A 27,922-nucleotide genomic window follows, 5' to 3' on the forward strand; every position below is an offset into this window, starting at 1 on the left:
GTTTATTTTGTCACCTTTTGCTTCCTTGATCCTTATATGGTGCATTGCTTTACATTGTTCTGGTTTCAAGAACTCAAGTCCAAAGTTTTGTGCTTACTCTTCTAGTTAACACCCAAGAGAGAGAGGAAGAAAATTCACTAATAAAGTTGGGATAGAGTGAGTCATAGATTTCACTAACAAAGTTTTAACATTTTTTTCCAGGCCAACTTGTCCGAGAAAGCTTTGTAACCATGGTAAATTCGCTATCTATTTGTAGCTCTCCAGTGGCCACAGCAACAAAAGATATAGTCAAAGAACACAACAGTTTTCGTCGGTCCTTCTCCAACAAAGATTTGTGTCACCAATCGAAAATCCGAAGGTCGTACTCAGACAACCACATCTGCTACTCTGTCAATTGCATTCGCGCCTCGTCCTCCTCAAGCCCACCGAAACTCAAAAGTAGTCCTTCTGTTGGAATCTTTAACTTTCAGTTCTCGGGTTCGATTATTCCAAACTCTCTCCGGTCATTTCTATTTGATCCGGAGACGAGCAAGGGGATGAATGTAGTGGAGAACCCACTGGAGAGTGATGAATTTGAGATGAAGATAGAAGAGAAGAAGAGGTCAAACTGGATCGAAAGGCTCCTAGAAATTCGAAGTCATTGGAGAGACAGACAGCAGAAAGATGACATAAATGGCGATGGAGGGGACGACAAATTTTGTGATGAAGATGGATTTAACGATGTTTGCGAAGTAGACTACAGTGACGATGAGGAACAAGAAGGGAAGATAACCATTGATCGAGGGTCATTCTCGAGGTTGTTAGCTCATGTATCTTTGTCTGATGCAAAGCTTTTCTCTCAACTGGCTTTCCTGTGCAACATGGCTTATGTGATACCAGATATCAAGGTATGTTTCGTTTCCTTTTTCTGCATTTCAAATGGAGTATTAGAATTTAGAATAGCAATACATTATGATATCATAAAAAATGTCACTAGTATGTCATTTTGAGGTTAGAAATATTTGTATAGATCACCTTTCCAGCATAAAAACCAAAACAGACAGGCAGGTCAACTTGTTGGAAATGAGGGCTAGAATAACTTTAGTATTTGGAGAGATGTGGAGAGGGAGAAACACTTGGAAAATGCTCTATTCCAATTATAAAGATCGGTAGATTACATGGGTTTACATAGACTTGAAATTATGTATCTAATCAAATACATGTATCAAACTATCAGACACTTGAGACCACCACTCCCACTAACTAGACTTTTGAACATCTACAATTCCCACTAAAACAATTATACCTACTAATATGATACATGAACCAGAAAGAATAAAATAGTTTATTTTTGAACTCAACTGTCCAGCGGCCAACCCAGGTGTTCTTGGTTAGGCACCTGCGAATGTAAGATTGCAGCTTTTTCTATATAGACACCCAAGTCGGCATAAAATTTTCATTGACGGTAGCATGGAGGAAGAGGCATTTGACATGAAGTGAGGGACTTAATTTGTATTCCATCCATACTAGGTATGCTAGAGGTATCTGGAAAAATTAATGGTGGGTTGGGGCTACATACCACCATGGGTCAAAATTTTAGAGATTCCATGGTACCATCACTTCTATAGGATTGGGGAAGAAAATTCTAAAGATTATATACAGTTCCTAATTTTCCACTAAAATTTTTAAAGGAAAATAAAAAATAAAAAATAAATGAAAGGGAAAGGAAAACAACAGCATCAAAGTGGGAAAGAGGACCACTGATTGTCAGTCCCTCATTCAGGAATCAGAATATAGTGCTAAAGATGTACCTTTCCCAAGTGGCTAGACAACACAATTATCAACTTAGCAACCCTCAGTGGTATACCTATTTTAGCTTGTTAATTTGAATCATGTCCTCTGGAAATGTTTTTTTATGTAATTTTTTTTTTTTTTTTTTCGGAATTTGATTTTTTTAATAATTCCACACATATTATTGGTGACAAGCCTTTTTTGCTTTAGCAGTATAATAGTTATTCTTCTTCTTTTATTGCTAGCACGCAGTAGATTTATCAGTTCCCTTCAGGTTTTCAAGTGTATATAAGTAACTTTATCCAATTAACATGTAGGACACTGATTTAAGAAGATACTATGGCCTGGATTTTGTAACGTCTTCCTTGGAGAAGAAAGCAGAGGCAGCAATACTCAAAGCCAAACTTGACCAGGACTCCACTAGTGTACCTTCGGCTACCTCCGCAGCTAGTTTATTGTCCAATTCAGAGAAATCCAGAAACCCCGAGCAGAAACGTCCAATCCGTCCATCTGTTGCTTATGACATTGCTGCTTCTGCTGCATCTTATGTCCACTCTCGTGCCAAGGACCTTTTATCCCTTGGCTCTGAGCCCCAACAGGAGGGTGATGGTGTGGTATCACGCGACAAAGGAGACCACTCACAGGAGGAGGAAGGGAACTCTGCCTCACGGGTGTACAAGTCAGAGATGGCTGCATATGTGGCAGCATCAACAATGACATCAGTGGTTGCCGCAGGCGAGAAAGAAAAGCAGGAGGCTGCAAGAGACCTTCAATCACTTCACTCCTCACCTTGTGAATGGTTTGTTTGTGATGATCTAAGCACATGCACTCGCTGTTTCGTCATTCAGGTAACTGCTGCATGTAAATGATAGCTCATATAGAGATTTCCGTGACTGAAATTTCAGCTAATTAAATGTTTATAATTGGACATCGCTGTCTGGTGAACAAGTGGTTAACAGAAATCAGATACTGTTTTCTGTTTGACATAATAATTTTCTATGAAATACAGGGATCAGACTCAGTGGCATCATGGCATGCTAATCTCTTCTTTGAACCCACCAAATTTGAGGTAAGCGCAAGTGCATGACTTTCAGAACACCACTTGAGTAAATATATCGAGTAAAAAAGAGAAACCTGAACCATGAGAATATATTCATCTTTGTTGCAGGAGACAGAAGTTATTGTTCATAGAGGAATTTATGAAGCTGCTAAGGGAATATATGAGCAATTCATGCCAGGAATTATGGAACACTTGAATAGATACGGGGATCGAGCAAAGTTTCAGTTCACTGGTCATTCACTTGGGGGTAGTCTTTCTCTACTAGTCAACTTAATGTTATTGGCAAGAAAGGTTGTCAAGCCATCTGCACTCCTGCCGGTTGTTACTTTTGGATCACCATTTGTCTTCTGTGGAGGGCAAAAGATCCTTGATGAGTTGGGTTTGGATGAGAGCCATGTTCATTGTGTGATGATGCATAGAGATATCGTCCCGAGAGCATTCTCCTGCAACTACCCGAACCATATCACGCAACTCCTCAAGCGATTGAAGTCCTTCCGGTCCCACCCTTGTCTAAATAAGAATGTGCGTATATCCCTTTACAACTCCTCCAGTTTGTATAAAATTATTTGTCTCACAAATTTTTATAAATTTTCAAATTGTTTTTCAATTATCCATTCAGATACCATATAATCAATCTCAGAATGAAAAATTGATTTCATCCTGCAATCTTATTCTTCCTCTTTAAATAATGCTGTTTTGTGCAGAAATTGTTGTATTCTCCAATGGGTAAAGTATTCATTCTCCAACCGGACGAGAATTCATCTCCTCCTCACCCTTTACTACCTTCAGGAAGTGCCCTATATGCCCTGGAACAAAACCAATGTGGTTCCACCAAGAGTGCACTTACGGCCTTCCTCAATTCTCCCCACCCACTAGAAACACTAAAAGATCCCACAGCTTATGGCTCGGAAGGTACTATTCTCAGAGACCATGACTCGAGCAACTATCTAAAGGCAATGAATGGGGTTATAAGGCAACACAGGAAGATGGTTGTCCGGAAAGTGCGAAAACAGAGGAGTCTCTTGTGGCCTTTACTGACTGCACAATCTCCACATGCTTGGAGCCAAGGACAAAATCTTGAGAACAATCGAATGGTAACCAAGGAGGTAATGACCAGCGCTTGAAGTTCTTTCTGAGGTCAAAAGAAAACATAGAGAGTGTACCTAAGAGTTCAAGTTCGGGAGTCCCTGTTTCATGTACATTCTGTTTTAGGTTTTAGTTTGTAACTGTACTTTTATGTTTTTTTAGCAGTACAGTTGCTAATATTGTTAATAAAATGTTCATGTAACTTGTAAAAATGTTATCCACAAATTGTCTCTTGAGTTGGGGAAAATCTAAAATCTTTGGAGACTGCCATTCGGTTCAGGTGCTACTGTATCGTAATGAAAGCATAAATATTGAAGGCCAAGTTTTTTTTTTTTTTTTTATCAACCAGAGTACTGCAAGATAAATTAGTCCAAAAATATAAAAAGAACCTCACATAGAAAGTTATAGAGAGTGAAGTGGCCTAATCATAGTTTTTTATTGCAAACTTAATTCGTGAAGAGAAGCATAGAAGCTTTCTAGTGTTGAAACAACTAACGTAAACCAATTTCCTTAGATTTAAGTTATAGAGAGTGAAGTGGCCTAATCATAGTTTTTTAATGCAAACTTAATTCGTGAATTGAAGCATAGAAGCTTTCTAGTGTTGAAACAACTAACGTAAACCAATTTCCTTGGATTTTACACATTGGACCCAAATGCTAATTTCTCCGTACAAAATTCACATAATTTGATAGAATTCAATTAATCAAAGGTGCTGGAGTTCCAAAGAACGTATTATTGGATGAGTAATGACCCTAGACGAATACCAAAATTCAATTATTAGGTTAATTTGGAGCTAATATATTTTTTCTTGACCATGAGGGGACAGAAAAGAACATAAGCATGATTTCTGAGAATGGAAAAGGTTTAATAATACTCAAATGCCTGTCTCCAAAGCAAATGCTTCTGGCAATAAAAATGAAACCACTGTTTCTCAATATAGGATTTTTAACAAATTCACTTAAATTGATGGTAAAACCCAGGCTTACAAAGGTGATGGAGCCGGTTTGAGCTACGGAACAGTCACTTTGCACAAAAATAATGATTTCCCCTCCCAGTACCTTGCATAGGTGGGAGGACATATAATACATAGATTGATGTAATGCTCATGGCCGTAAAAATTAAACCACTTTGGCACAATGTATGATTCATACAATTCATGTAGATCGTGAGACTAATGGATCAACAATAATTCGATAAAAGGTAAACTTACAACGTCAAGAAGATATTTCACGAGTATATGCAATTACAAAGCATGGCACCGACCAAACAGAATGGCCAAACATTACTATTTTCCCTCAGCAGCCATCTTCTTTCGTATCTCATGAGCAGTGTTGAATATGCCAAGGGTAGGCTGGTTGCAAACAAAGCACTTTTTATTCTTCGAATGATGCTGTGGACAAAAAGATTACCTAATTAGAGAAGATATGAAATATGGCAAGAATGATGCTATAATAGAAAATTGGATTAATTTTCCAATGAGAAGTAAGATATGCAATAATGTAACAGAATGAATATATTTAAATGTTAAAAAAAATTAGATTCTACCAAACTTGCTTAACTCAATTTGATTTAATAAAACATTACGCCAACTATTTTGAGGCGGTTAAGTGAATCTTGTTTCGACATTCTGTTTTATCTAAAGCCAGTCACGTCAATTAAGCAACACATTATTGTGTTTTTCATCACTATCTCAACTCATACTAATTTTGGTCTCAGTTTTCTAATACGAGCCATGTTACTCTCCTTGTGGGTATAGCTATTGATCTTGGTTAAACCGTCTTGGTCAATTTTCTCTAATTTTAACTTTTTTATGGATGCTATAACAATGAAATTGTTTCTAAATTTACCCCTCTTTGTCTTAAAATGCATACATTTTAATATCCACACTTAAACCACACTCGTTTTATGAACATCTTTTTTCTTTGCCATCCAAAATTCCTTCCCCTAAAATATTTCACACTGATATTGCAGTATTATAATTCTAAAGTCAATGAATATCAACAATCTGATTGTTAATGATTATCCAAGGAGGGTGTTGCTGGTTATACATCAGGATTCACCATATATGATTCATCTTCATCAACAAAAAACCACCAAAAATCTCACCTGTATTTGTTATGAGATTTGTAGCAACTTACAACTGAAATTTCTAACCGTTCGCATTCTTAACGACCTTAATCAAAGAGATGGGATTAAGGATCAACTATGAGGGTGGTGTAATAAATATGGTGGTGCATAGGTAGCAACTACTGCTTTGAGCGAAGGTAACAAGTGAAATATCTACTAGGAACAAAACTTCTTCTCTGCCAGAAAAGAGAGCAAAATAATTGTTTTAGGTTGTCAAAAGACTACAAAGTTATTCTTAAGGCACAGAATCAAGATGGTATCAAATTGCATTTTCATTTTGGACTGAAAAATGATATAGGAAATAATTTTAATATTTTAATTTAACCAAGTAAATACTTAAAGAAGAGAAAATTCCGGGTAATCTATTAATGTTTAAAATAAATAAATAAAAATTGGTTGGGACGGATCCACCTTCTCAAACGAGATGCAGAACAAATTTTATGCATAATACAACATAATTAACACCTTAAATTTTATATTTCTATGAGAGCAGTTGGGGGAATCTTACTGAATAGGACCTCGATTTAATTCTTAAAATGAGTATCGCTGTAACATTAAGTACTTCTGCCTTGGGCCCTTGTCTTGAATAAGATTAATTCCAAACCTAACAAAATCACTTGAACCCAAACCTAAAAAGCAAGAATTGTGGAGACAGCACCCATATGCCTTCTAGGAAAAGCAAGTTCGACATCAGATGCTTAGTTTCTACACTTGTGTGGCAATTGAAATTGGTAAAGATAAAATAAAGTCAATGTCACGTAAAACGGGAAGTCTTTTCATATGGATCATTAGTTATAATCCCAATTCCACTTCATATCATTATCAATGTTGTGTACAAATCTAATATCAACAAATATCATCAATGGTGGACCCCAGCTCCCACACCCAATTCCAGCATTTAATTCCACTTATCAACATACTATGTAACTTCGACAAATGTATTGTGCTGTTTCCTATATTTAATCATTAATATAAGACGGACCCTTGAAGCTAGTATTATATCAAGGAATGGTCATTATCACTTTTATTCTCCTCTAAGTAGCCCAGACACTAGAATGCACCACTTAATGTCAAATAAACAAGATGCATATCCCCACCTGAATGAAATGATAGGTATATGTTTTATCTCCTGCAACAACATTTATACGATCCTAACATTTCTTGTTTTGTCTTACCATTGGTAAACCAGTAATTTTCAAAATTGTTTTCACTGAATAAGCCAATATCATATCCATGACTGCGGGAGTGAATACGCTAGAAGTGTGACAAGGCTGAACTTTGTTTGACTCTCGAATTTCAAAAACTCAAATCTGTTTAATCAAAATATACTACACCTGACAACAAAAAATTAGATAGAATTGCCATGCCTATAATACAACATGTCTCATTCTCCTAAACTAAGAAGTTGTGTGCATTGAGTGAGGAGTACAAGCAGACAACCAATTTCACTCAATGCCCTTTTTAAATAGATATATTCTAACAAACATGCTCCACAAGGTGTTGAACCCTAAACCCCAACCCCCCTTTCTGAGAGGCGGAGGACATACCACTCAAGCCAAGGCTTTGGTAGTGAGACTAGAGCTTTAAAGAAGAAACATTCAAACCCTTAAGATTTAATCTGTAATGGGGTTAGGGCCTGTTTGTTTGGTGTTTTACTTTGGTGTTTTTGTCGTAGGGCTTCATTTCAGGCCCAAAAACATGTTTGGTAACACTTGTTTTGTTTTAAACAGTACAAAACATTGTTTCAAACAGTGGCCCAAAAGTGAAACACCAAAATGGTGTTTTTTGTTGTTTTAATACTGTAGCCCAATAAAAAGAACTGTAGCGGATGAAACAGCCGGCCCAATCTGTTTTAGCTATATAAACTTCACAGTAGACACAAAAATTGCAGATCTGTCTCACTCGGGTACAACCGAGTAACCGACAACAAACCAACATCTCAGTAATCAACCACGGATTCATCATCTTTTTCAAATTTGGTAAGATTTATTTCAACTTTTAGGTTTTGTTAATGGATGTTGATGTTCTTTGATCGGTTAGTATTTCAGATGTCTTTTGTGGTTTACATGTTTTAGGGTTGTAATCAGTATTCAGTGTTTTGGGGATGATTTAATTGTTGGTTTGGTTTTGAGGATACTATGTCGCTCTTTTCGTATTGGCATTGTCTGCAAGAATCAAAACATATTATTACCTATAAATAATGCCTCCATCTCTATTCTCGTTCTTAGACCTGAACTTGCCCACTCTCTCTCTCTCTGCAACTGGGTCGATATTTTGATTCAGGGGTTGTATTTTTTTTCTTGCGACCCAATTTGGAGGATCCTAATCGGAGGGACAGTACAGTAGCCGAACCGAAGATTTCTTTGTGTGTTGGTGTCTTCATCATTGACGAGTTGTCTGCCATATCGTGAAATTTTTTATCTGTTTCTTCGTGCCGCGACCTCATTCTTTGCTATCGCCGGAGTTTCCTTGCTGTCGTCGTCCTGTGTTGTGTCCCTAGCTTCATCACCGGTCGTCTTCTTGCTTCATACATCGGCGCAGGTGTTTCAGTGGCTGCCGTCTTTTGTTTCTGGCCGGTAGTTGCAGCTTTCGTTGAAGAAGAAGAAGAGTGGTTGTGCGGTGTTTGGCCACAGGGGTCTGCTATCCCAAACCCAGAGAAAAAGAGAGAGTTGCAGAGTGATTTTTAAGAGAGAGAGAGAGGGGGGTCTGTTATTCCAAACCTCGCTCTAGCATTACCTTGCAAAAATTTATATATATATATATATATATATATATATATTTATTTATTTATTTATTTGTGTGTCCAAACATATTTTACATGTTTTTGTTTTTGACATATCTATAGCAAAGTATAGTTCCCAAACGTACTTTCGAATTTGTTCCAAAACACCCTACAACAAAAACATTGTTTCTGTTTTAGTCAAAAACAAAACACCAAAAACAAAACGCATACCAAACGGGCCCTTAGTATTCAAGAAGGTTCTTTATGTGATATTATCTTCACAACATTGTTTGACACGGAGATGCTTGTATTTTATGGTAGTGGAAATTCAAAATTACAACTGCATCAGACAAAGAAAAGTTACTTATAGCAGCATCTTACAAGTTTATTTCTTTACAATAAGAGCAATAAAATTATTTGAACTCACACAATTATACATGTGTATGCGTGGTTTGTAATTTAATTATTCTTATTTCTTCATCATCTAGTATAAAATTCTCATTTCAAATAGTCCAGTGAAAAGCAATAAATATTAAGGCATACAATAAGACCTGATAAGATAACCAATAGTAGATAAACCAACAATATGATTATAATCAAATACGATAAGGGTTTGAGACGGCTTACCTTTAATGCACAATGCTCACAGAAGTAGTGCCTGCACTTGGTTACAACAGGATCTTGAAAAGGCTGCCTACAAATAAAACATGCAAAGGGCAATGAACCATCATCATCTTCATCACTCTGGTCTGCTGCTCCTTCATCCCTGTCATCCATACCCATAGCCAAATTCCTTTTCCTTGCCTTCTCAGCTTCCTCCCACTCCTTCTCCATCTGCCACCCCGACTTATAATCGCCCCGGTCATGCATAAACTTACAAGAATCTCCATACCCACAATAACCAGTCTCTTTGTAATCCTTACAAATGTCAGGCTGATAATCAAACCTTGCTGACACTCTTATGTGAGCAGAAGCCCTAAGAGGCCCATGCGCCCCACCGGCTTTCTCTGCCGCAACTGTTTGCTCTCTTCGGAACCCAGCCTTGTAGTCAGTATACCCATGAATTCCTTTGTACAACTTTTCATCGCCAGAGCTTTTTTCCTTCCCCTTCAAAGCATCCTCTGCTTTCTTGAGAACCCTCTCACGGATTGCTCGAGCATCTCTCGAAAAATCAGTTTCAGTTTCAAGGGTTGCTGTTGCCCTACTATCATCTTGAACTCGAATTTCCTTCGAGGACTCGAATTGAAACATTGAGGCATTGGAGTCTATGTCTGATTCAGATGAAACTGTGCGCTTGGAGGGTCTGGTAGAGAAGTGTAGCTTATTGTCAGGTTTTGGGGGCTTTTTCTTATTGACAAACAGCGTCTCAGTTTTTGAATCCTCTTCTTCGTTTTCATCATCAAGTGTTCGCTTTCTGATATTCTTGTTCTTTGATGGTTTTCGAAAGAAATTGCAGACTGTAAAATACAAATAAATATAAATTGAACGATGAAATCGATATATATGCAATAAAAGACAACAGAATGATAGGTAAAGGAGAGAAATCATCAGACCTTGTTCAGATTGTTGAGACTCGTTTGAGTCGGCCATAAGAAGAACAGGAGCAGAGATTCAATTCGAAGCTTGTAGAAGTGAAAGTAAATAGACTTGAATTGAATTCAGATCCCAAATTGTAATGATTTATTCGCAGTTTCGGCTCGAAAAAACCCTAACAAATAAATAAATAAATAAATAATAAAGTTAACTCTTTTAATAAAATTGGAATTAGGCTACCGGGCGGATCCAGGATTTCTCAATGGGGTCGGCTAAATCAAAATATATCAACCAAAATCAACTGTTGTTTAATTCAATTTTAGTTAATTAACAATGTTTCTTTAGACAATTGACTGATTAAGGCATAGAAAATCCTATTTGGGTAATTAATAAACAAAATTACCAATTTATTTCTAAACAATTCACCACTCAGTACCCTATCTCTTCTTTTGACCAATTTACTAATCCTATTTGAGAATCTACTAGTGGAAGCAGAGTATGAGGTAGTTCATGGCAAGCCCCTTCCAACACTATGGAATTCACTCAGAAGCATGCTTTTTGTAAGTATTTTAATTTTCAAGAAGTAACTTTAGAGCTTTACCCTGTATTAAGTACTTTTGCTTGTCAAAGCTTTTGTTATGATTTTTTTTAGTTCTGAAAAGATTTCCATCTTCAAAAAGCTTGGCATGTTGATAAAAATTGTTTCAGATTCAATCTTTGCAGATTTCTAATCCCATTCAGATTTTTTTTTTTTTCTTTTTTCATGCCCAGATTCAAATTTTCTTGTAGACATAATTGACAACAACAAAAAAAAAAAAGTTATAGAAATAAATATATATATATATATATATATATATATATATATATAGAATTTAGTTTGCAAAACAAGAATTGCAGACCTTGATTAGTTGATTTAGAAAAAAAAATTAAAACAAAACCCATACATACAAGTTAGCAGTTGCAGAGAGAGAAAACCCATACATACAAGTTAGCAGTTGCAGAGAGAGAGGGGGGGCAAGCTTGAGAGTTGGGAGACAGCGGGCCAGCGGCTGAAGCTTGCGAACGGCGAACCCGAACTGGAACAGCGGGCGATGGAAACTGAAAGATATGCCGATAATAGGTTTTGAACTTTTGATTCTTGCAGAAGCAGAGAGATAGATAAACTGAAATATATGGGTTTTGAACTCCTAATTCTTGTAGATTTTGTAGTTTGCAGTTGCAGAGATCAGAGTTGAGAACGAGAATAGAGATGGAGGCGATTGGGGAGGCTGAAATGATTTGCCCTAAACAATACGAGTAAAAAATTCCTGGCGACTGCCTTTGTGGCCTAGGGTCAGGCCGGCCCTGGGCTTTATTTGGCTTGGGCCTTTATCTTAGAATGGTGGCTGAGTTGACTTGGGTTTGATTGAATGGATTAATTTTGGAGTGAGTTAATACTATTAATAATTTTTTATTTTGAGCTGGGCTAAAAATAGGATAGTACAAATTGTGAGCTCAAGCACATCACAGCCTACCTCTCTATCTGTCCTTGACAGAGAAGCATACAAAGACGACATACATATAGATGAAAAATATATATAATTATATAGAGAGAATATGTTCTCTCTCTCCCTCTCTAGACTTTACACATACGTATTAATATATTATACACACCTATCGTGGCCTGAATGGTTGGTCAGAAGGAATGGCCGGCGAGCAGCGAGTTGTATAAGAATGTCGAGACCTGGAGTTGTCAATTGGGGGAGGGAGGCGACGGAGCCAGTATGTTCTTAGAAACCCTAAAGGTTTTAACATATGCTAAAAAAAATAATAATATAATAAAATAAAATAAAAAAACCTTCTACCGTGGACATAGTAGGGGTGACAAATAATCATGTCTATATAAGGGTGTTAAACTAAACAGATAAACCTAATTTATTTAATAATCGTGTCAAAAACTCTCAACACTAACATAACTCGTTTATTAAACGACATGTTTAATGACCTATTTATATCAAAACGAGACATTTAATAATTAATTAAATAATAAATAATAGAAAAAAAATTTCACAATTAACCCAAATATTCAAAATAAGAAGAAAAATCATAAGGCGTAAACGAGGTTTATGTTGAGATGACTTAACTATTCATAATAATTGGGTTTAAACAAGTAATATATATATTACATAGGTCATATTTATGATTATAACATGTTGAGTTACGCGGGTTGAACCCTAAGGCCTAACCCGACACACTTAAGTAAATGGGTTAATTGTGTCAAGTGTTAACCTGACCCAAACCTGTTTAAGGTCTACCTAAACACGTTTATCTTGTGTCGTGTTCAAGTCGTGTTGACGGATTATGTTGTAATTTGCCACCCTAGAATTTAGTGAAAAAAGACGTATAAAACCCCCTATATTATCAATTTGGTGCAAATACTTTCCGTTCGCATAGAAAGACTATAATACCCTCTGGTCAATAAAATGAAATAATATTAAAAAAATCATGCAATGGAAAATTACAATTTTAAACAATTCCCGAACTCACCCACAAAGATAACACTTTTGTGACAAATATACCTTTAAAAATACTCCTATGACTTTTAATTTAAGGGGTAATTGAGTCATTTTAAGCATCTTTTTTTTTTTTTTCCTACCTTTCTTTGAGGGAAAACATTTTGCCTAAAATGCCATTTTTTAAATGAATTAGTATTTAATTAACTGGGACAAAATTGTAATTGCAGTTCTGCCTACGTATTCTCGGCGCAGCCATCAAACCGGCGAGGTCGATTCGTCTGGTGTACTGCGGCAAGAAGGGCAAGTTTCGGATGGATCCTGAAGCCTTCGCGACGCTTCAACTCGTTAAAGAACCCGTCGCCGTCGTCTCTGTCTGTGGTCGCGCTCGCCAAGGCATCGTCAACACTACAAATCGCTACGGCGTGCGCTGTCGAGTCATTCCTCTATGAGGGCAGCGCAGAGGGGAGGAACCCCATCGTCAGCATTCTCCATCATTTCATCCAACCCCTCCACCGCTGTCCACCCTTTCTTTCTTTCTCTACTCAACACCGCAACAGATTTTTGGTTTTCCAAAGCAAACCCAGATCAAAAATATATATATATTTGCAATCACTGATTAAAACTATCATTACACCACCACATCTATCAAGTATTTACGTGTGAATAAATATACGGTTCAATCTGAAGCACCAAAACACCACAACCATCTTCATCAGCAGTGTACACCACCAAAATCGTCACAAAGCTCTGTATTTGGATATATATATATATATATATATATATATTACTCACTGCGTGTCTATATATATGTGTGTGCGCGCGCGCTAAGCTCTCAAGAAGGATTTGAAGATCACCGAAAATGGGTTTGTAGGTTAGGTCTGTCTAAAACTCTTCAACACACATATGCGTGTGTGTCTATATTCTACTCACAATTGATTTTAAATTCGATTTTTAATGGTTACATATGCACTCTAGGGCTCGTAATTTAGTGCTTATACCCGTCTTTTTGGAGTCCATTATTGATTCTACTACTGATTGTGACTGGTTTGGTTTTAGAGAGAGAATTGGTGATAAGTTTGGGTGGTGTTGGTGGTGGAGTCCATTGCAGCTCTGCTGGGTTTGGTTTTAGAGATAGAAAGGTGAGAATTTTAGAGAGAGATGGGAGGTGGGCGAAGAGGAAGAAGACAAACTTAAGAGGGTTATTTTTTGCGTCTTCGGCGGCGGCGGCGATTTTGGTTATACATTTGTCAGGGTTTTATGCAGAGGGGGAAAGAGAGGGAATAGGAAATGGGGTAGGGGTAAAATAGGAATAAAAAGGATAAAATGGAGTATTTATATTTATTCTTTGTCAAAAAGTGGTCGCACCTTTTTTGAAAATTCACATTTTAAAAAAGGAGGGACTATTTGTGCACAAAATCTAGATTACAGGGTTTTTTTTGCACTTAACCTTATATTATATTGTATTTATAGGATCCCTTAATCCGGATGGAGCGGGACGGTAGGTTTAACTATAAATCCGTCTCCGAACTCGAATAAGATTCTAAATTTCAAATACCATTTCGCCCTTGCCCCATAGTTCAATGAATCATAATAAAACTTAATCGATTCATTCATAAAAATAGCACGCACACACAAGTTATTGCATTAGTGTGTACGGAAGAGACATGACTAACTCAACAATAACTTTTTTTTACCAAAAAATTAAAATAATAAATATTTTTGATAGTGTGTATGGAAGAGACATGACTAACTCAACAATAACTTTTTTTTACCAAAAAAATTAAAATAATAAATATTTTTGATGCAGTGATAACAATGCATCACGACCAATATGTCAGTGGCCTAATGGTACTAAGCCCCTACTTCTCAAAGAGAGGTCGGGGTTCGATCCTCAGCGAAGACACGTGTGTATGAATAGTATCAATTAGGAAAAAAAAAACAATATATCACGTGCTAATTAAATAGTAACACATAATGATACCGTCTATTAATATAGATGCATCATTATATAATCTAATTACCTGATATAAACTAAAATAAAAATCTATGTGATACTTATTCTCTTCCACTGCTTACATATGCTCTCGTTGGATACAGACCATCTTGTCTACTTCATTATTGATGTGATATTTTAGTGTAACATTGGATTAAGTTTTAAGTTTGGCAGAATCAAAAAGACAAAAACTCTCAAAATAAGCCTCGGTAGAGAAAACAAGTCTGTATGAGATTGTTAAGAATTGGACTTGGATCCTCTAAGTTATCGTAAGTTAAATTGTTCATACTCTTACATGTGTAAGTTTGGGTGAATCTCACGTCATATAGTTAAATTAATAAAACAAAAACGACATGATATTGGACAAAATGACAAACATCGTCAATAAACGTTGCCTTTTTTCCTCTTACTTAACCTTATTTCTTCTGTATACACAAACTTGCAATTATTTAATTCCTCACTTTATTGTAGACATCATTCTAAGCATTAGGGAAACAAGTAAATGAAAAAGGGAGAGTTCAAATATTAATACTGCCAACAAACAGACCAGATTTCATAATTTGGCAACTCCTAGCTCCTTTTAAAAGAAAAAAAAATTAGGGTTCTTTTGATCTCTATATATAAACATATAAATATACAATTGCACACATACATAATACATATATCTCTACTTTAAGTTCTGGACCCTTAAACCTTATCTCAAACAATTTTAAAAAATCTTAATGTGCATAAAGAAGCAAATTGAAAAAGATTTTTTCAAGGCTTGTAGGTAGATTTAGAAAATTAAAGGGATTGAAATCAGGAGAGAGAATGAGAGGAATTAGAAAGGTTTAGAGAGAGATCACTAGGGTGGTGTTGCATGGAAAAGAATGAAAGACAGAAGAGAAGAGGGGATAAACGTATTTTAGCGATGGTTTTCGGTGGTTCAGTAACGGAGTTGACAAACCTAACTCTTTGGACAACGGAGTTTCGAAATGTTACTTTAAGTAAGTGACGTGGTGTTTTTAAGAATTTAGATCTATTTAATAGGACACTTGTCAACTTCTTATTAATTCAACCTATATAACTTAGAGAAAATCAATCCGGAGGATCCAAGTCTAAATTTTATTATAGTTTTAAGTTATTTTTCATATCAAACGAAGTCTATCTAACTCTTATCTAACGAGTAAAACTCAAAGTTCAAAAATATTGAGAATCTGTTTAATTTATAATTCTAAAAACAGTTCTAAAAAACTTAGAAAATAAAAAGTTATTATAAAAAAATAATCTTTTATAATTATCTGAAAATAGACATTTTTATAATTGAGCTTTCAGAAAACATAACCAAATAGAATTTTTCTGTTTTCAGTTTTCTATTTTTTGAGAACAAAAAATTATTTTTATAACTACAAACCAAGCAAGCCCTAATTAACTAGAAAAATGACTAACATCTAATATGAAGAATTTGAATATCCTATTATCCAATAACAGACCTTATAAGAAATATTCAATAGAAAGAAAAAAATCTCCTAAAAAAGAAAAATACCTGACAAAAAGATTAATATATATAAGCGTCTATATATAGTGATGCATTTGTATTTTTTATCAATATGGTATTGTCAATCTCTCTTAAAACATCAATAATTAGTTGAAATTGTTTTAACAAATAGTAATAAATTAATTATTTCTAAGATTTTTATTTAATTTTTCTTCTCGATTCAATCATTGCCCATATTTCATATTTACCGCCGTAAAAGTTCGTTTGAGAAGAACCCCTCCCCGTAAGCACAACCAGGAAAAATACCACCGTCTCCCTCCCTCCGTCTCTCTCATCTTTTCCCCCTCTCTCTCCTGAAATCTGATTCGCCTCTTTTAGTTCGTTACACTCGTTTCTCTTTCATATTTTGGATTTACGATCTTCAAAATTTCAACTTTGTATCCTAGCAATATCAATTTATGGTGGTTCAATCTACTCTTCGTGCCTCTTAATCTTCGCGTGTACTCCAACCATAATATTCGTTGACATTGCACAAATCTCGAGATTGATGGCCTTCTTGTCTTGCTCGAAACCCTAAAGCAGTCTCAGTCAGGAGTCCGATGATCTGACCAAGTAGTCTCTCTTTAGGGTTTCGATTTTAATTTCTATTGCTCTTTTGTATCTAAATTGTTGTTCTTTTCATGATTTAACATCCCGTTAGCTTTCTAATTCAATTTTCTTATTTGACTTTTTTTAAATTTCGGTTGTATTTTGTACGTAATAAAAGTGCTCATCTTGAATGTTGTTTTAGGGTTCTACTTTTGTAACGATTTTCTATAAATACTCTATTTTTTGTTTTTCTTTCAAGGCTTATAGTAGCAGTGCTGACCATTTGTAAAATAAAATAATAATAATAATACTCATATGTATATATATATATATATATTATATGTGGTGTTCTATAAGTTTCTAGTTGCTACAAATTTGACTTGCAGTTTGTGAAAATTATTTTCTGGGCAACTGGGAAGAAAAGTTTAAAACTCTCTCTCTTTCTCTCTAAAGTTATAAAGTATAGTTCTATTTATTTATTTATTTTTGGGGCGCAAATAATAGAGTTGTCATAGTGTAAGCAAGCAGTGGGCTAGTTAGGGGATAGCCGTGCATGGGCGAACATGAGAGCTGGGCACAGCCAAGTGGCCTATTGCAGGTCCAGTAATCCGAGTCCTTGACTCGGAGAGATGGTTAAAGGCCGAGGAGAGAACCGCAGAGCTTATTGTCTGCATTCAGCCCAACCCACCATTGGAAGAGCGCAGAAAGGCAGTTGCCCATTATGTGCAACAACTCGTCATGAAGTGCTTCCCTTGCCAGGTGAAGCTTTTCTTTTCCTTGTTGCTATCAGTATTGTTACCATCAGTATTTTTGTATTACCGTTTTCTAAGTACTACTATTGTCATTTACGTTAATTGTCGGTTACTGTGATATAGCTTGTTGCCGTGGCTAGCAAATGGATATGAATTTATTGATGATTTAATCAGTGCAGTGCACTAATGGGCACAAATCCATTGCATTGTCCACACAATCCCACCTAAAAAATTGCAAATATGTGAAATAAAACCTTGATTTTGATGATCTTTTGTCACTTAAGTGGTTCTTTATGTAGATAATAGTTGTCATTGACGGTAATAGTGGACTCATAAAGTTAGAACCTTTGTTCCTTTAGCTTGGTCGTATAGAGTAAGATGAATTGAAGGGAGGATTGGAAAGATCTTTGGTCACTTAGGTGAATCTTTTTGTAGAAAATTGTTGTTGATGGTAAAAATATCCACAAAGCTAGAATTTTTGTTACTTTAGTACGTTTTATTACTAGAGTAAGATGAATGTAATGGGAGGTATGGATCTTATGATGCTAGTGATCAACTTATTAAATTGATGGATTTTTTTTTATTAAACAACCATAAAAGACTACAAGTCTACAAGTGCTTGATCATATGAGCTTTTGGGGATCAAACGACGGCATGGTAATAGAATGAGATTATGGTCATGAAAACGTTGAGTTAGATAAGTGAGCGGACTAGAAAGGGCAAACAAAGTATATGCTTGTGCGTGAGAACTTTTATGTAGCACCTATACATGTTCTGATTGATGGTTCACCTAGATGTCTGGTTTTTAATCACTGAATGGAAACCATGAGAATGCAGTAAAAACGGGACAAGGAAGGAAAAAATGAAAAGAAGAAGAAGAAGAAGAAACTAATTGGATACTGCAAGTTCAGTAAATATTTTTATGGGTTTTGTTCGAGTTTAGATGTTAAGTTTTAGATGATCAAGTAAATATTTTTATGGGTTTTGTTCGAGTTTGAATTACTTCTTTATATTCTATCATGTTTTGCAATTATTCAATAATATATTTTGACATCATTATTATGATGTTCAATTTCAGTGTATCATTTAGTTGAAGTGTTGACCATTACCCTGGTCACTTTTCTATCTGGGCTAACAAAGGAAAACTGCATCAAAGTGGGAAAGAGGACCATTGATTGTCAGTCTCGTTCAGGAATCAGAATATAGTGCTAAAGATGTACCTTTCCCAAGTGGCTAGACAATACAATTATCAACTTAGCAACCCTCTATTGGAACACTCAAGTGGAACTTAGCAACCTTCAGTGGTATACCTATATTAGCTTTGTTAATTTGAATCATGTCCTCTGGAAATGTTTTTTTATGTTTTTTTTTTTTTTATTGGAATTTGATTTTTTTAATAATTCCATACATGTTATTGGTGACAAGCCTTTTTTGCTTTAGCAGTATAATAGTTATTCTTCTTCTTTTATTGCTAGCACGCAGTAGATTTATCAGTTCCCTTCAGGTTTTCAAGTGTATATACTTATAAATAAAAAAAAGGTTTTCAAGTGTATATAAGTAACTTTATCCAATTAACATGTAGGACATGGATTTAAGAAGATACTATGGCCTGGATTTTGTAATGTCTTTCTTGGAGAAGAAAGCAGAGGCAGCAATACTCAAAGCCAAACTTGACCAGGACTCCACTAGTGTACCTTCGGCTACCTCCGCAGCTAGCTTATTGTTCAATTCAGAGAAATCCAAATACCCCGAGCAGAAACGTCCAATCCGTCTATCTGTTGCTTATGACATTGCTGCTTCTGCTGCATCTTATGTCCACTCTCGTGCCAAGGACCTTTTATCCCTTGGCTCTGAGCCCCAACAGGAGGGTGATGGAGTGGTATCACGCGATAAAGGAGACCACTCACAGGAGGAGGAAGGGAACTCTGCCTCACGAGTGTACAAGTCAGAGATGGCTGCATATATGGCAGCATCAACAATGACATCAGTGGTTGCTGCAGGCGAGAAAGAAAAGCAGGAGGCTGCAAGAGACCTTCAATCACTTCACTCCTCACCTTGTGAATGGTTTGTTTGCGATGATCTAAGCACATGCACTCACTGTTTCGTCATTCAGGTAACTGCTGCATGTAAATGATAGCTCATATAGAGATTTCCGTGACTGAAATTTCAGCTAATTAAATGTTTATAATTAGACATCACTGTCTTGTGAACAAGTGGTTAACAGAAATCAGATACTGTTTTCTGTTTGACATAATAATTTTCTATGAAATACAGGGATCAGACTCAGTGGCATCATGGCATGCTAATCTCTTCTTTGAACCCACCAAATTTGAGGTAAGCGCAAGTGCATGACTTTCAGAACACCACTTGAGTTAATATATCAAGTAAAAAAGAGAAACCTAAACCATGAGAATATATTCATCTTTGTTGCAGGAGACAGAAGTTATTGTTCATAGAGGAATTTATGAAGCTGCTAAGGGAATATATGAGCAATTCATGCCAGGAATTATGGAACACTTGAATAAATACGGGGATCGAGCAAAGTTTCAGTTCACTGGTCATTCACTTGGGGGTAGTCTTTCTCTACTAGTCAACTTAATGTTATTGGCAAGAAAGGTTGTCAAGCCATCTGCACTCCTGCCAGTTGTTACTTTTGGATCACCATTTGTCTTCTGTGGAGGGCAAAAGATACTTGATGAGTTGGGTTTGGATGAGAGCCATGTTCATTGTGTGATGATGCATAGAGATATCGTCCCGAGAGCATTCTCCTGCAACTACCCGAACCATATCACACAGCTCCTCAAGCAATTGAAGTCCTTCCGGTCCCACCCTTCTCTAAATAAGAATGTGCGTATATACCTTTACAACTCCTTCAGTTTGTATAAAATTATTTATCTCACAAATTTTTATAAATTTTCAAATTGTTTTTCAATCATCCATTCAGATACCATATAATCAATCTCAGAATGAAAAATTGCTTTCATCCTGCAATCTTATTCTTCCTCTTTAAATGATGTTGTTTTGTGCAGAAATCGTTATATTCTCCAATGGGTAAAGTATTCATTCTCCAATCGGACGAGAATTCATCTCCTCCTCACCCTTTACTACCTTCAGGATGTGCCCTATATGCCCTGGAACAAAACCAATGTGGTTCCACCAAGAGTGCACTTAAGGCCTTCCTCAATTCTCCCCACCCGCTAGAAACACTAAAAGATCCCACAGCTTATGGCTCGGAAGGTACCATTCTCAGAGACCACGACTCGAGCAACTATCTGAAGGCAATGAATGGGGTTATAAGGCAACACAGGAAGATGGTTGTCCGGAAAGTGCGAAAACAGAATCTCTTGTGGCCTTTACTGACTGCACAATCTCCACATGCTTGGAGCCAAGAACAAAATCTTGAGAACAATCGAATGGTAACCAAGGAGGTAATGACCAGCGCTTGAAGTTCTTTCCAAGGTCAAAAGAAAACATAGAGAGTGTACCTAAGAGTTCAAGTTCGGGAGTCCCCGTTTCATGTACATTCTGTCTTAGGTTTTAGTTTGCAATTGTACTTTTATGTTTTTTTAGCAGTACAGTTGCTAATATTGTTAATTAAATGTTCATGTAACTAGTAAAAATGTTATCCAGAAATTGTCTCGAGTTGGGGAAAATCTAAAAACTTTGGAGACTGCCATTCGGTTCAGGTGCTACTGGATCATGATGAAAGCATAAATATTGGAGACAAAGTTCTATTTTTAATTTTTTATCAACCAGAGTACTGCAAGATAAATTAGTCCAAATATATAAAAAGAACTTACACAGAAAGTTATAGAGAGTGAAGTGGCCTAATAACAATTTTTATTGCAAACTTAATTCGTGGAGAGAAGCATAGAAGCTTTCTAGTGTTGAAACAACTAACGTAAACCAATTTCCTTAGATTTACACATTGGACCCAAATGCTAATTTCTCCGTACAAAATTCACATAATTTGATAGAATTCAATTAGTCAAAGGTGCTGGAGTTCCAAAGGACGTATTATTGGATGAGTACCCTTGACGAATACCAAAATACAATTATTAGGTTAATTTGGAGCTAAAATATTTTTTCTTGACCATGAGGGGACAGAAAAGACCATATCTTGACCATGAGGGGACAGAAAAGAACATAAGCATGATTTCTGAGAATGGAAAAGGTTTAAAATCAACTAAAATGTCTGTATCCATAGCAAATGCTTCTGGCAATAAAAATGAAACCACTGTTTCTCAATGTAGGATTTATAACAAATTCACTTAAATTGATGGTAAAACCCAGACTTACAAAGGTGATGGAGCAGGTTCGAGCTACTGAACAGTCACTTTGCACAAAAATAATGATTTCCCCTCCGAGCACCTTGCAAATGGGGGACATATAATACATAGATTGATGTAATGCTCATGGCTGTAAAAATTAAACTACTTTGGCACAATGTATGATTCATACAATTCATGTAGATTGTGAGACTAATGGATCAACAATAATTCGATAAAAGGTAAACTTACAACGTCAAGAAGATATTTCACGAGTATATGCAATTACAAAGCATGGCACCGACCAAACAGAATGGCCAAACATTACTATTTTCCCTCAGCAGCCATCTTCTTTCGTATCTCATGAGCAGTGTTGAATATGCCAAGGGTAGGCTGGTTGCAAACAAAGCACTTTTTATTCTTCAAATGATGCTGTGGACAAAAAGATTAGGAAGTAACAGCCTAATTAGAGAAGATATGAAATATGGAAAGAATGATGCTATAATAGAAAATCGGATTAAGTTTCCAATGAGAAGTAAGATATGCAATGCTGTAACAGAATAAATATATTTAAATGTTAAAAATATATATATATATAGATTCTACCAAACTTGCTTAACTCAATTCGATTTAATAAAACATTAAGCCAACTATTTTGAGGCGGTTAAGTGAATCTTGTTTCAACATTCTGTTCTATCTAAAGCCAGTTCTGTCAATTAAGTAACACATTATTGTATTTTTCATCACTATCTCAACTCGTACTAATTTTGGTCTCAGTTTTCTAACGTTATCTTTAATACGAGCCATGTTACGCTCCTTGTGGGTATAGCTATTGATCTTGGTTAAACCGTCTTGGTCAATTTTCTCTCATTTTAACTTTTTTATGGATGCTATAACAAATGAAATTGTTTCTAAATTTATCCCTTTTTGTCTTAAAATGCATACATTTTAACATCCACATTTAAACCACACTTGTTTTATGAACATTGTTTTTTCTTTACCATCCAAAATTCCTTCCCCTAAAATTTTTCACAATGAGATTGCAGTATTATAATTCTAAAGTCAATGAAAATCACCAATCTGATTGTTAATGTTTATCCAAGGAGGGAGTTACTGGTTATACATCAGGATTCACCATATATGATTCATCTTCATCAACAAAAAACCACCAAAAATCTCACCCGTATTTGTTATGAGATTTGTTGCAACTTACAACTGAAATTTCTAACTGTTCACATTCTTAGCGACCTTAATCAAAGAGCTGGGATTAAGGATCAACTATGAGGGTGGTGTAATAAATATGGTGGTGCATAGGTAGCAACTACTGCTTTGAAGGAAGGTAACAAGTGAAATATCTACTAGGAACAAAACTTCTCTGCCAGAAAAGAGAAGCAAAATAATTGTTTTAGGTTGTCAAAAGACTACAAAGTTATTCTTAAGGCACAGAATCAAGATGGTATCAGATTGCATTTTCATTTTGCACTGAAAACGATATAGGACAACCAAGAAAAGACTTAAAGAAGAGAAAATTCCGGGTAATCTATTAATGTTTAAAATAAAGAAAAAAAAATTTGGTTGGGATGGATCCACCTTCTCAAACGAGATGCAGAACAAATTTTATGCATAATACAACATAATTAACACCTTAAATTTTATATTTCTATGAGAGGAGTTGGGGGAATCTTACTGAATAGGACCTCAATTTAATTCTTAAAATGAGTATCTCTGTAACATTAAGTACTTCTGCCTTGGGCCCTTGTCTTGAATAAGATTAATTCCAAACCTAACAAAATCACTTGAACCCAAACCTAAAAAGCAAGAATTGTGGAGACAGCACCCATATGCCTTCTAGGAAAAGCAAGTTTGACATCAGATGCTTAGTTTCTACACTTGTGTGGCAATTGAAATCGGTAAAGATAAAATAAAGTCAATGTCACGTAAAACGGGAAGTCTTTTCATATGGATCATTAGTTAAAATCCCAATTCCACTTCATATCATTATCAATGTTGTGTACAAATCTAATATCAACAAATATCATCAAAGGTGGACCCCAGCTCCCACACCCAATTCCAGCATTTAATTCCACTTATCAACATACTATGTAACTTCGACAAATGTATTGTGCTGTTTCCTATATTTAATCATTAATATAAGACGGACCCTTGAAGCTAGTATTATATCAAGCAATGGTCATTATCACTTTTATTCTCCTCTAAGTAGCCCAGACACTAGAATGCACCACTTAATGTCATATAAACAAGATGCATATCCCCACCTGATTGAAATGATAGGAATATGTTTTATCTCCTGCAACAACATTTATACGATCCTAACATTTCTTGTTTTGTCTTACCATTGGTAAACCAGTAATTTTCAAAAATGTTCTCACCGAGTAAGCCAATATCATATCCATGACTGCGGGAGTGAATACGCTAGGAGTGTGACAAGTCTGAACTTTGTTTGACTCTCGAATTTCAAAAACTCAAATATGTTTAATCAAAATTTACTACACCTGACAACAAAAAATTAGATAGAATTGCCATGCCTATAATACAACATGTCTCATTATCCTAAACTAAGAAGTTGTGTGCATTGAGTGAGGAGTACAAGCGACCAATTTTACTTAATGCCCTTTTTAAATAGATATATTCTAACAAACATGCCCCACAAGGTGTTGAACCCTAAACCCCAACCCCCCTTTCTGAGAGGTGGAAGACATACCACTCAAGCCAAGGCTTTGGTAGTGAGACTAGAGCTTTAAAGAAGAAACATTCAAACCCTTAAGATTTAATCTGTAATGGGGTTAGTAATTCAAGAAGGTTCTTTATGTGATATTATCTTCATAACATTGTTTGATACGGAGATGCTTGTATTTTATGGTAGTGGAAATTAAAAATTACAACTGCATCAGACAAAGAAAAGTTACTTATAACAGCATCTTACAAGTTTATTTCTTTACAATAAGAGCAATAAAATTATTTGAACTCACACAATTATACATGTGCGTACGTGTTTTGTAATTTAAATATTCTTATTTCTTCATCATCTAGTATAAATTTCTCATTTCAAATAGTCCAGTGAAAAGCAATAAATATTAAGGCATACAATAAGACCTGATAAGATAACGTAGATAAACCAACAATATGATCATGATCAAATAAGATAAGGGTTTGAGAAGGCTAACCTTTAATGCACAATGCTCACAGAAGTAGTGCCTGCACTTGGTTACAACAGGGTCTTGAAAAGGCTGCCTACAAATAAAACACGCAAAGGGCAATGAACCATCATCATCTTCATCACTCTGGTCTGCTGCTCCTTCATCCCTGTCATCCATACCCATAGCCAAATTCCTTTTCCTTGCCTTCTCAGCTTCCTCCCACTCCTTCTCCATTTGCCACCCTGACTTATAATCGCCCCGGTCATGCATAAACTTACAAGAATCTCCATACCCACAATAACCAGTCTCTTTGTAATCCTTACAAATGTCAGGCTGGTAATCAAACCTTGCTGACACTCTTATTTGAGCAGAAGCCCTAAGAGGCCCATGCGCCCCACCGGCTTTCTCTGCCGCAACTGTTTGCTCTCTTCGAAACCCAGCCTTGTAGTCAGTATACCCATGAATTCCTTTGTACAGCTTTTCATCGCCAGAGCTTTTTTGCTTCCCCTTCAAAGCATCCTCTGCTTTCTTGAGAACCCTCTCACGGATTGCTCAAGCATCTCTCGAAAAAAAAGTCTCAGTTTCAAGGGTTGCTGTTGCCCTACTATCATCTTGAACTTGAATTTCCTTTGAGGACTCGAATTGAAACATTGAGGCATTGGAGTCTATGTCTGATTCAGATGAAACTGTGCGCTTGGAGGGTCCGGTAGAGAAGTGTAGCTTATTGTCAGGTTTGGGGGGCTTTTTCTTATTGACAAACAGCGAGGTCTCAGTTTTTGAATCCTCTTCTTCTTCGTTTTCATCATCAAGTGTTCGCTTTCTGATATTCTTGTTCTTTGATGGTTTTCGAAAGAAATTACAGACTGTAAAATACAAAAACAGAAATAAATATAAATTGAAATATGAAATCGATATATATGCAATAAAAGACGACAGAAGGACAGGTAAAGGAGAGAAATCATCATACCTTGTTCAGATTGTTGAGGCTCGTTTGAGTCGGCCATAAGAAGAACAGGAGCAGAGATTCAATTCGAAGCTTGTAGAAGTGAAAGTAAATGGACTTGAATTGAATTCAGATCCCAAGTTGTAATGATTTATTCACAGTTGGCTCAAAAAAACCTAACAAATAAATAAATAACAATAAATAAATAAATAATAAAAGTAACTCTTTATAATAAAATTGGAATTAGGCTACCAGGTCGGGTAAGATTTCGTCAAACCCTACCCATCCAGTCTAAACTTATTAGGAGTGAACAGAGAAGCATACAAAGACAACATACATATGGATGAAGAATATATATAATCAATGGCGGATCCAACAATTGTCAATGGGGTGGGCTAAAATTAAATATAAATTTAAAAACACAATTTCTTAAGTAAAATTTTTTTTATAACATAATCTACCCAGCATGGCCCTCATTTCCAGAGGCTGGGCCATTCTTGACCGATCCTTGTAGCATTTTAATTAGATATATATTTGAATTCAAAGATTACAAATATCTATCTAAGTTGTGCTCGACGAGTCTTTAAAGACTCGAATTTGTCGATAATAGACTCCAAGTCAATTTTTCAAACAAGGTCCCGTACGGTCATGCAATTAGCAAGAAATTCATCTCCCATCGTGCTACGCATCGTTGTTTTAACACGTTTCATATTTGGTTTTTGGGTTTTAAAGATTGAATTATTGCAATTTTTGTTTGTTGGTTTTTTTTTATAAATCAATTGAAATTCTAACACTTACCCATCTATATTTGTTTTATCTAAATCTGTAGTAAGTTAGTAACCTCTAATTTGTTAATTATTGGATTAAAATGTTTTCTTTTATACTAATACTACTAGTCTACTTAGAGATCAAAATCATCAAATTTTCCTAGTTTATAATGCCATAGATTTTTTTTTTTGTTTGTTTGTTGAATACTTTGTTTTTTTTTATAAGTATTTGTTTGTTGAATACTTTCTAGATAAAGAGCTCTGTTTATTTTCATGATGATTTGAAAGTGTTCAAATTATGAATTTATTCTATATATATAATTTCAGAGAACTGCCTCTGCAACAATTTTATCTCAAATTATGTTTTACTTCATGTCCTAATACTCATCATTATTGTTCAGCATAACACATTCTCTAATGGGGTTTAATTTTCTTGTTCTATCTTTTAAATAAGCAATGAGATCTATCTAAATTGCTCATTAAGACCAATTAAATTACAGTGAGACACAGTTGTCATGATGCAAATTCTGTAATGACCGGCAACAAATCAGCCAAGAACACCCAATGAACAAAAACCTACTTCAAATCCAATGAGGGCTTTGGTTCAATCAGTAGTCAAATAAATTTCCCCTACTACTCTTCTCTAATTGCTACCCGCTGTCAGGGGGTTTGAAATCTTGGAGTGTTGAAGCATCACAAATTAAATTAAACTTAAAACTAGCATAATCATGCATACCTGCTGACAGACACAACGAGGCTTCAACTCGTACCAAGGGGCAAGGGCGGATCTCGGCGGCGACTCGGAACGCAGAGGAGGACAGTGGTGCCGGTGGTCCTGGTGGAGTTGTGCAGATGAGCGAAAAGAACTTCCCCTAAAGAGGTTAGGCTTTATTTGGAATGAATTATTTTAGGATTTGGAAAAGGAATCTGAAATGGAATTGGAATTAAAATGAAGTTTTATTTATATGTTTGGAACAAATTGGATTTAAAATGGTGTTTTGAATAAAAATAATATAATATTATTTTTAATATTGTTTAAATAATAAATGAAATAATTATTTTATTGTAAAATATACTCCAAAGTTATAAAGTTATATCAAGAAACAAACAAGAAGTTTGATCATTACGTGATGGAACTCTCAAAAGTGAAATTTATTTTAAAAAATAAATAAAATAATTATTT

At 35.6% G+C, this 27,922-nt stretch overlaps 3 protein-coding genes and 1 pseudogene across 7 annotated transcripts; 2 read left to right on the forward strand and 2 right to left on the reverse strand.

Moving 5' to 3' along the window:
• The first annotated feature begins 230 nt into the window (after positions 1-230).
• Positions 231-4,205, forward strand: LOC132278337 (phospholipase A1 PLIP1, chloroplastic-like). The gene is made up of 5 exons (XM_059780129.1): positions 231-887; positions 2,088-2,618; positions 2,780-2,839; positions 2,939-3,352; positions 3,535-4,205. The coding sequence occupies exons 1-5, from the start codon at positions 231-233 to the stop codon at positions 3,952-3,954; spliced, it is 2,082 nt and encodes a 693-aa protein (XP_059636112.1). The 3' UTR covers positions 3,955-4,205.
• A 735-nt stretch (positions 4,206-4,940) lies between these two features.
• On the reverse strand, positions 4,941-12,059 carry LOC132276767 (zinc finger CCCH domain-containing protein 1-like). 4 transcript variants are annotated; one of them, XM_059778360.1, is made up of 4 exons: positions 11,284-12,059; positions 10,319-10,473; positions 9,393-10,222; positions 4,941-5,306 (listed from the first exon to the last, which is right to left on the reverse strand). In XM_059778360.1, exons 2-4 carry the CDS (start codon positions 10,353-10,355, stop codon positions 5,202-5,204), a joined length of 972 nt encoding a protein of 323 aa, XP_059634343.1. In that variant the 5' UTR covers positions 10,356-10,473; positions 11,284-12,059; the 3' UTR covers positions 4,941-5,201. The 4 variants fall into 4 exon arrangements, with proteins under 4 accessions (XP_059634343.1, XP_059634345.1, XP_059634344.1 ...); XM_059778362.1 differs by having other exon boundaries at positions 11,280-12,059; XM_059778361.1 differs by having other exon boundaries at positions 11,247-12,059.
• A 4,463-nt stretch (positions 12,060-16,522) lies between these two features.
• LOC132276764 (phospholipase A1 PLIP1, chloroplastic-like) lies at positions 16,523-21,355 on the forward strand. 2 transcript variants are annotated; one of them, XM_059778359.1, is made up of 6 exons: positions 16,523-17,610; positions 18,682-18,907; positions 19,186-19,716; positions 19,878-19,937; positions 20,037-20,450; positions 20,633-21,355. In XM_059778359.1, the coding sequence occupies exons 3-6, from the start codon at positions 19,189-19,191 to the stop codon at positions 21,047-21,049; spliced, it is 1,419 nt and encodes a 472-aa protein (XP_059634342.1). In that variant the 5' UTR covers positions 16,523-17,610; positions 18,682-18,907; positions 19,186-19,188; the 3' UTR covers positions 21,050-21,355. The 2 variants fall into 2 exon arrangements, with proteins under 2 accessions (XP_059634342.1, XP_059634341.1); XM_059778358.1 differs by lacking the exon at positions 18,682-18,907.
• Positions 21,356-22,076: 721 nt separating this feature from the next.
• On the reverse strand, positions 22,077-27,661 carry LOC132276765 (zinc finger CCCH domain-containing protein 1-like; annotated as a pseudogene).
• Between the last annotated feature and the right edge of the window lie 261 nt (positions 27,662-27,922).

The sequence above is a fragment of the Cornus florida genome, unplaced genomic scaffold, assembly GCF_030987335.1.
Source record: "Cornus florida cultivar Cherokee Brave unplaced genomic scaffold, ASM3098733v1 CherokeeBrave_3.0.0_Hap2_Chr10, whole genome shotgun sequence".
Classification (NCBI taxonomy): domain Eukaryota; kingdom Viridiplantae; phylum Streptophyta; class Magnoliopsida; order Cornales; family Cornaceae; genus Cornus; species Cornus florida.

Coding starts and splice junctions, on each gene's coding strand:
- LOC132276764 (XM_059778358.1), top strand. CDS start 17,590: ATGAAGTGCTTCCCTTGCCAG. Junction 17,611..19,185: donor TGAAGTGCTTCCCTTGCCAG/GTGAAGCTTTTC, acceptor ATTAACATGTAG/GACATGGATTTAAGAAGATA. Junction 20,451..20,632: donor ACCCTTCTCTAAATAAGAAT/GTGCGTATATAC, acceptor TGTTTTGTGCAG/AAATCGTTATATTCTCCAAT.
- LOC132278337 (XM_059780129.1), top strand. CDS start 231: ATGGTAAATTCGCTATCTATTTGTAGCTCTCCAGTGGCCACAGCAACA. Junction 2,840..2,938: donor TTGAACCCACCAAATTTGAG/GTAAGCGCAAGT, acceptor TCTTTGTTGCAG/GAGACAGAAGTTATTGTTCA. Junction 3,353..3,534: donor ACCCTTGTCTAAATAAGAAT/GTGCGTATATCC, acceptor TGTTTTGTGCAG/AAATTGTTGTATTCTCCAAT.
- LOC132276767 (XM_059778360.1), bottom strand. CDS start 10,355: ATGGCCGACTCAAACGAGTCTCAACAATCTGAACAAG. Junction 10,223..10,318: donor GTCTCAACAATCTGAACAAG/GTCTGATGATTT, acceptor TGTATTTTACAG/TCTGCAATTTCTTTCGAAAA. Junction 5,307..9,392: donor GTGAGCATTGTGCATTAAAG/GTAAGCCGTCTC, acceptor TTTTGTCCACAG/CATCATTCGAAGAATAAAAA.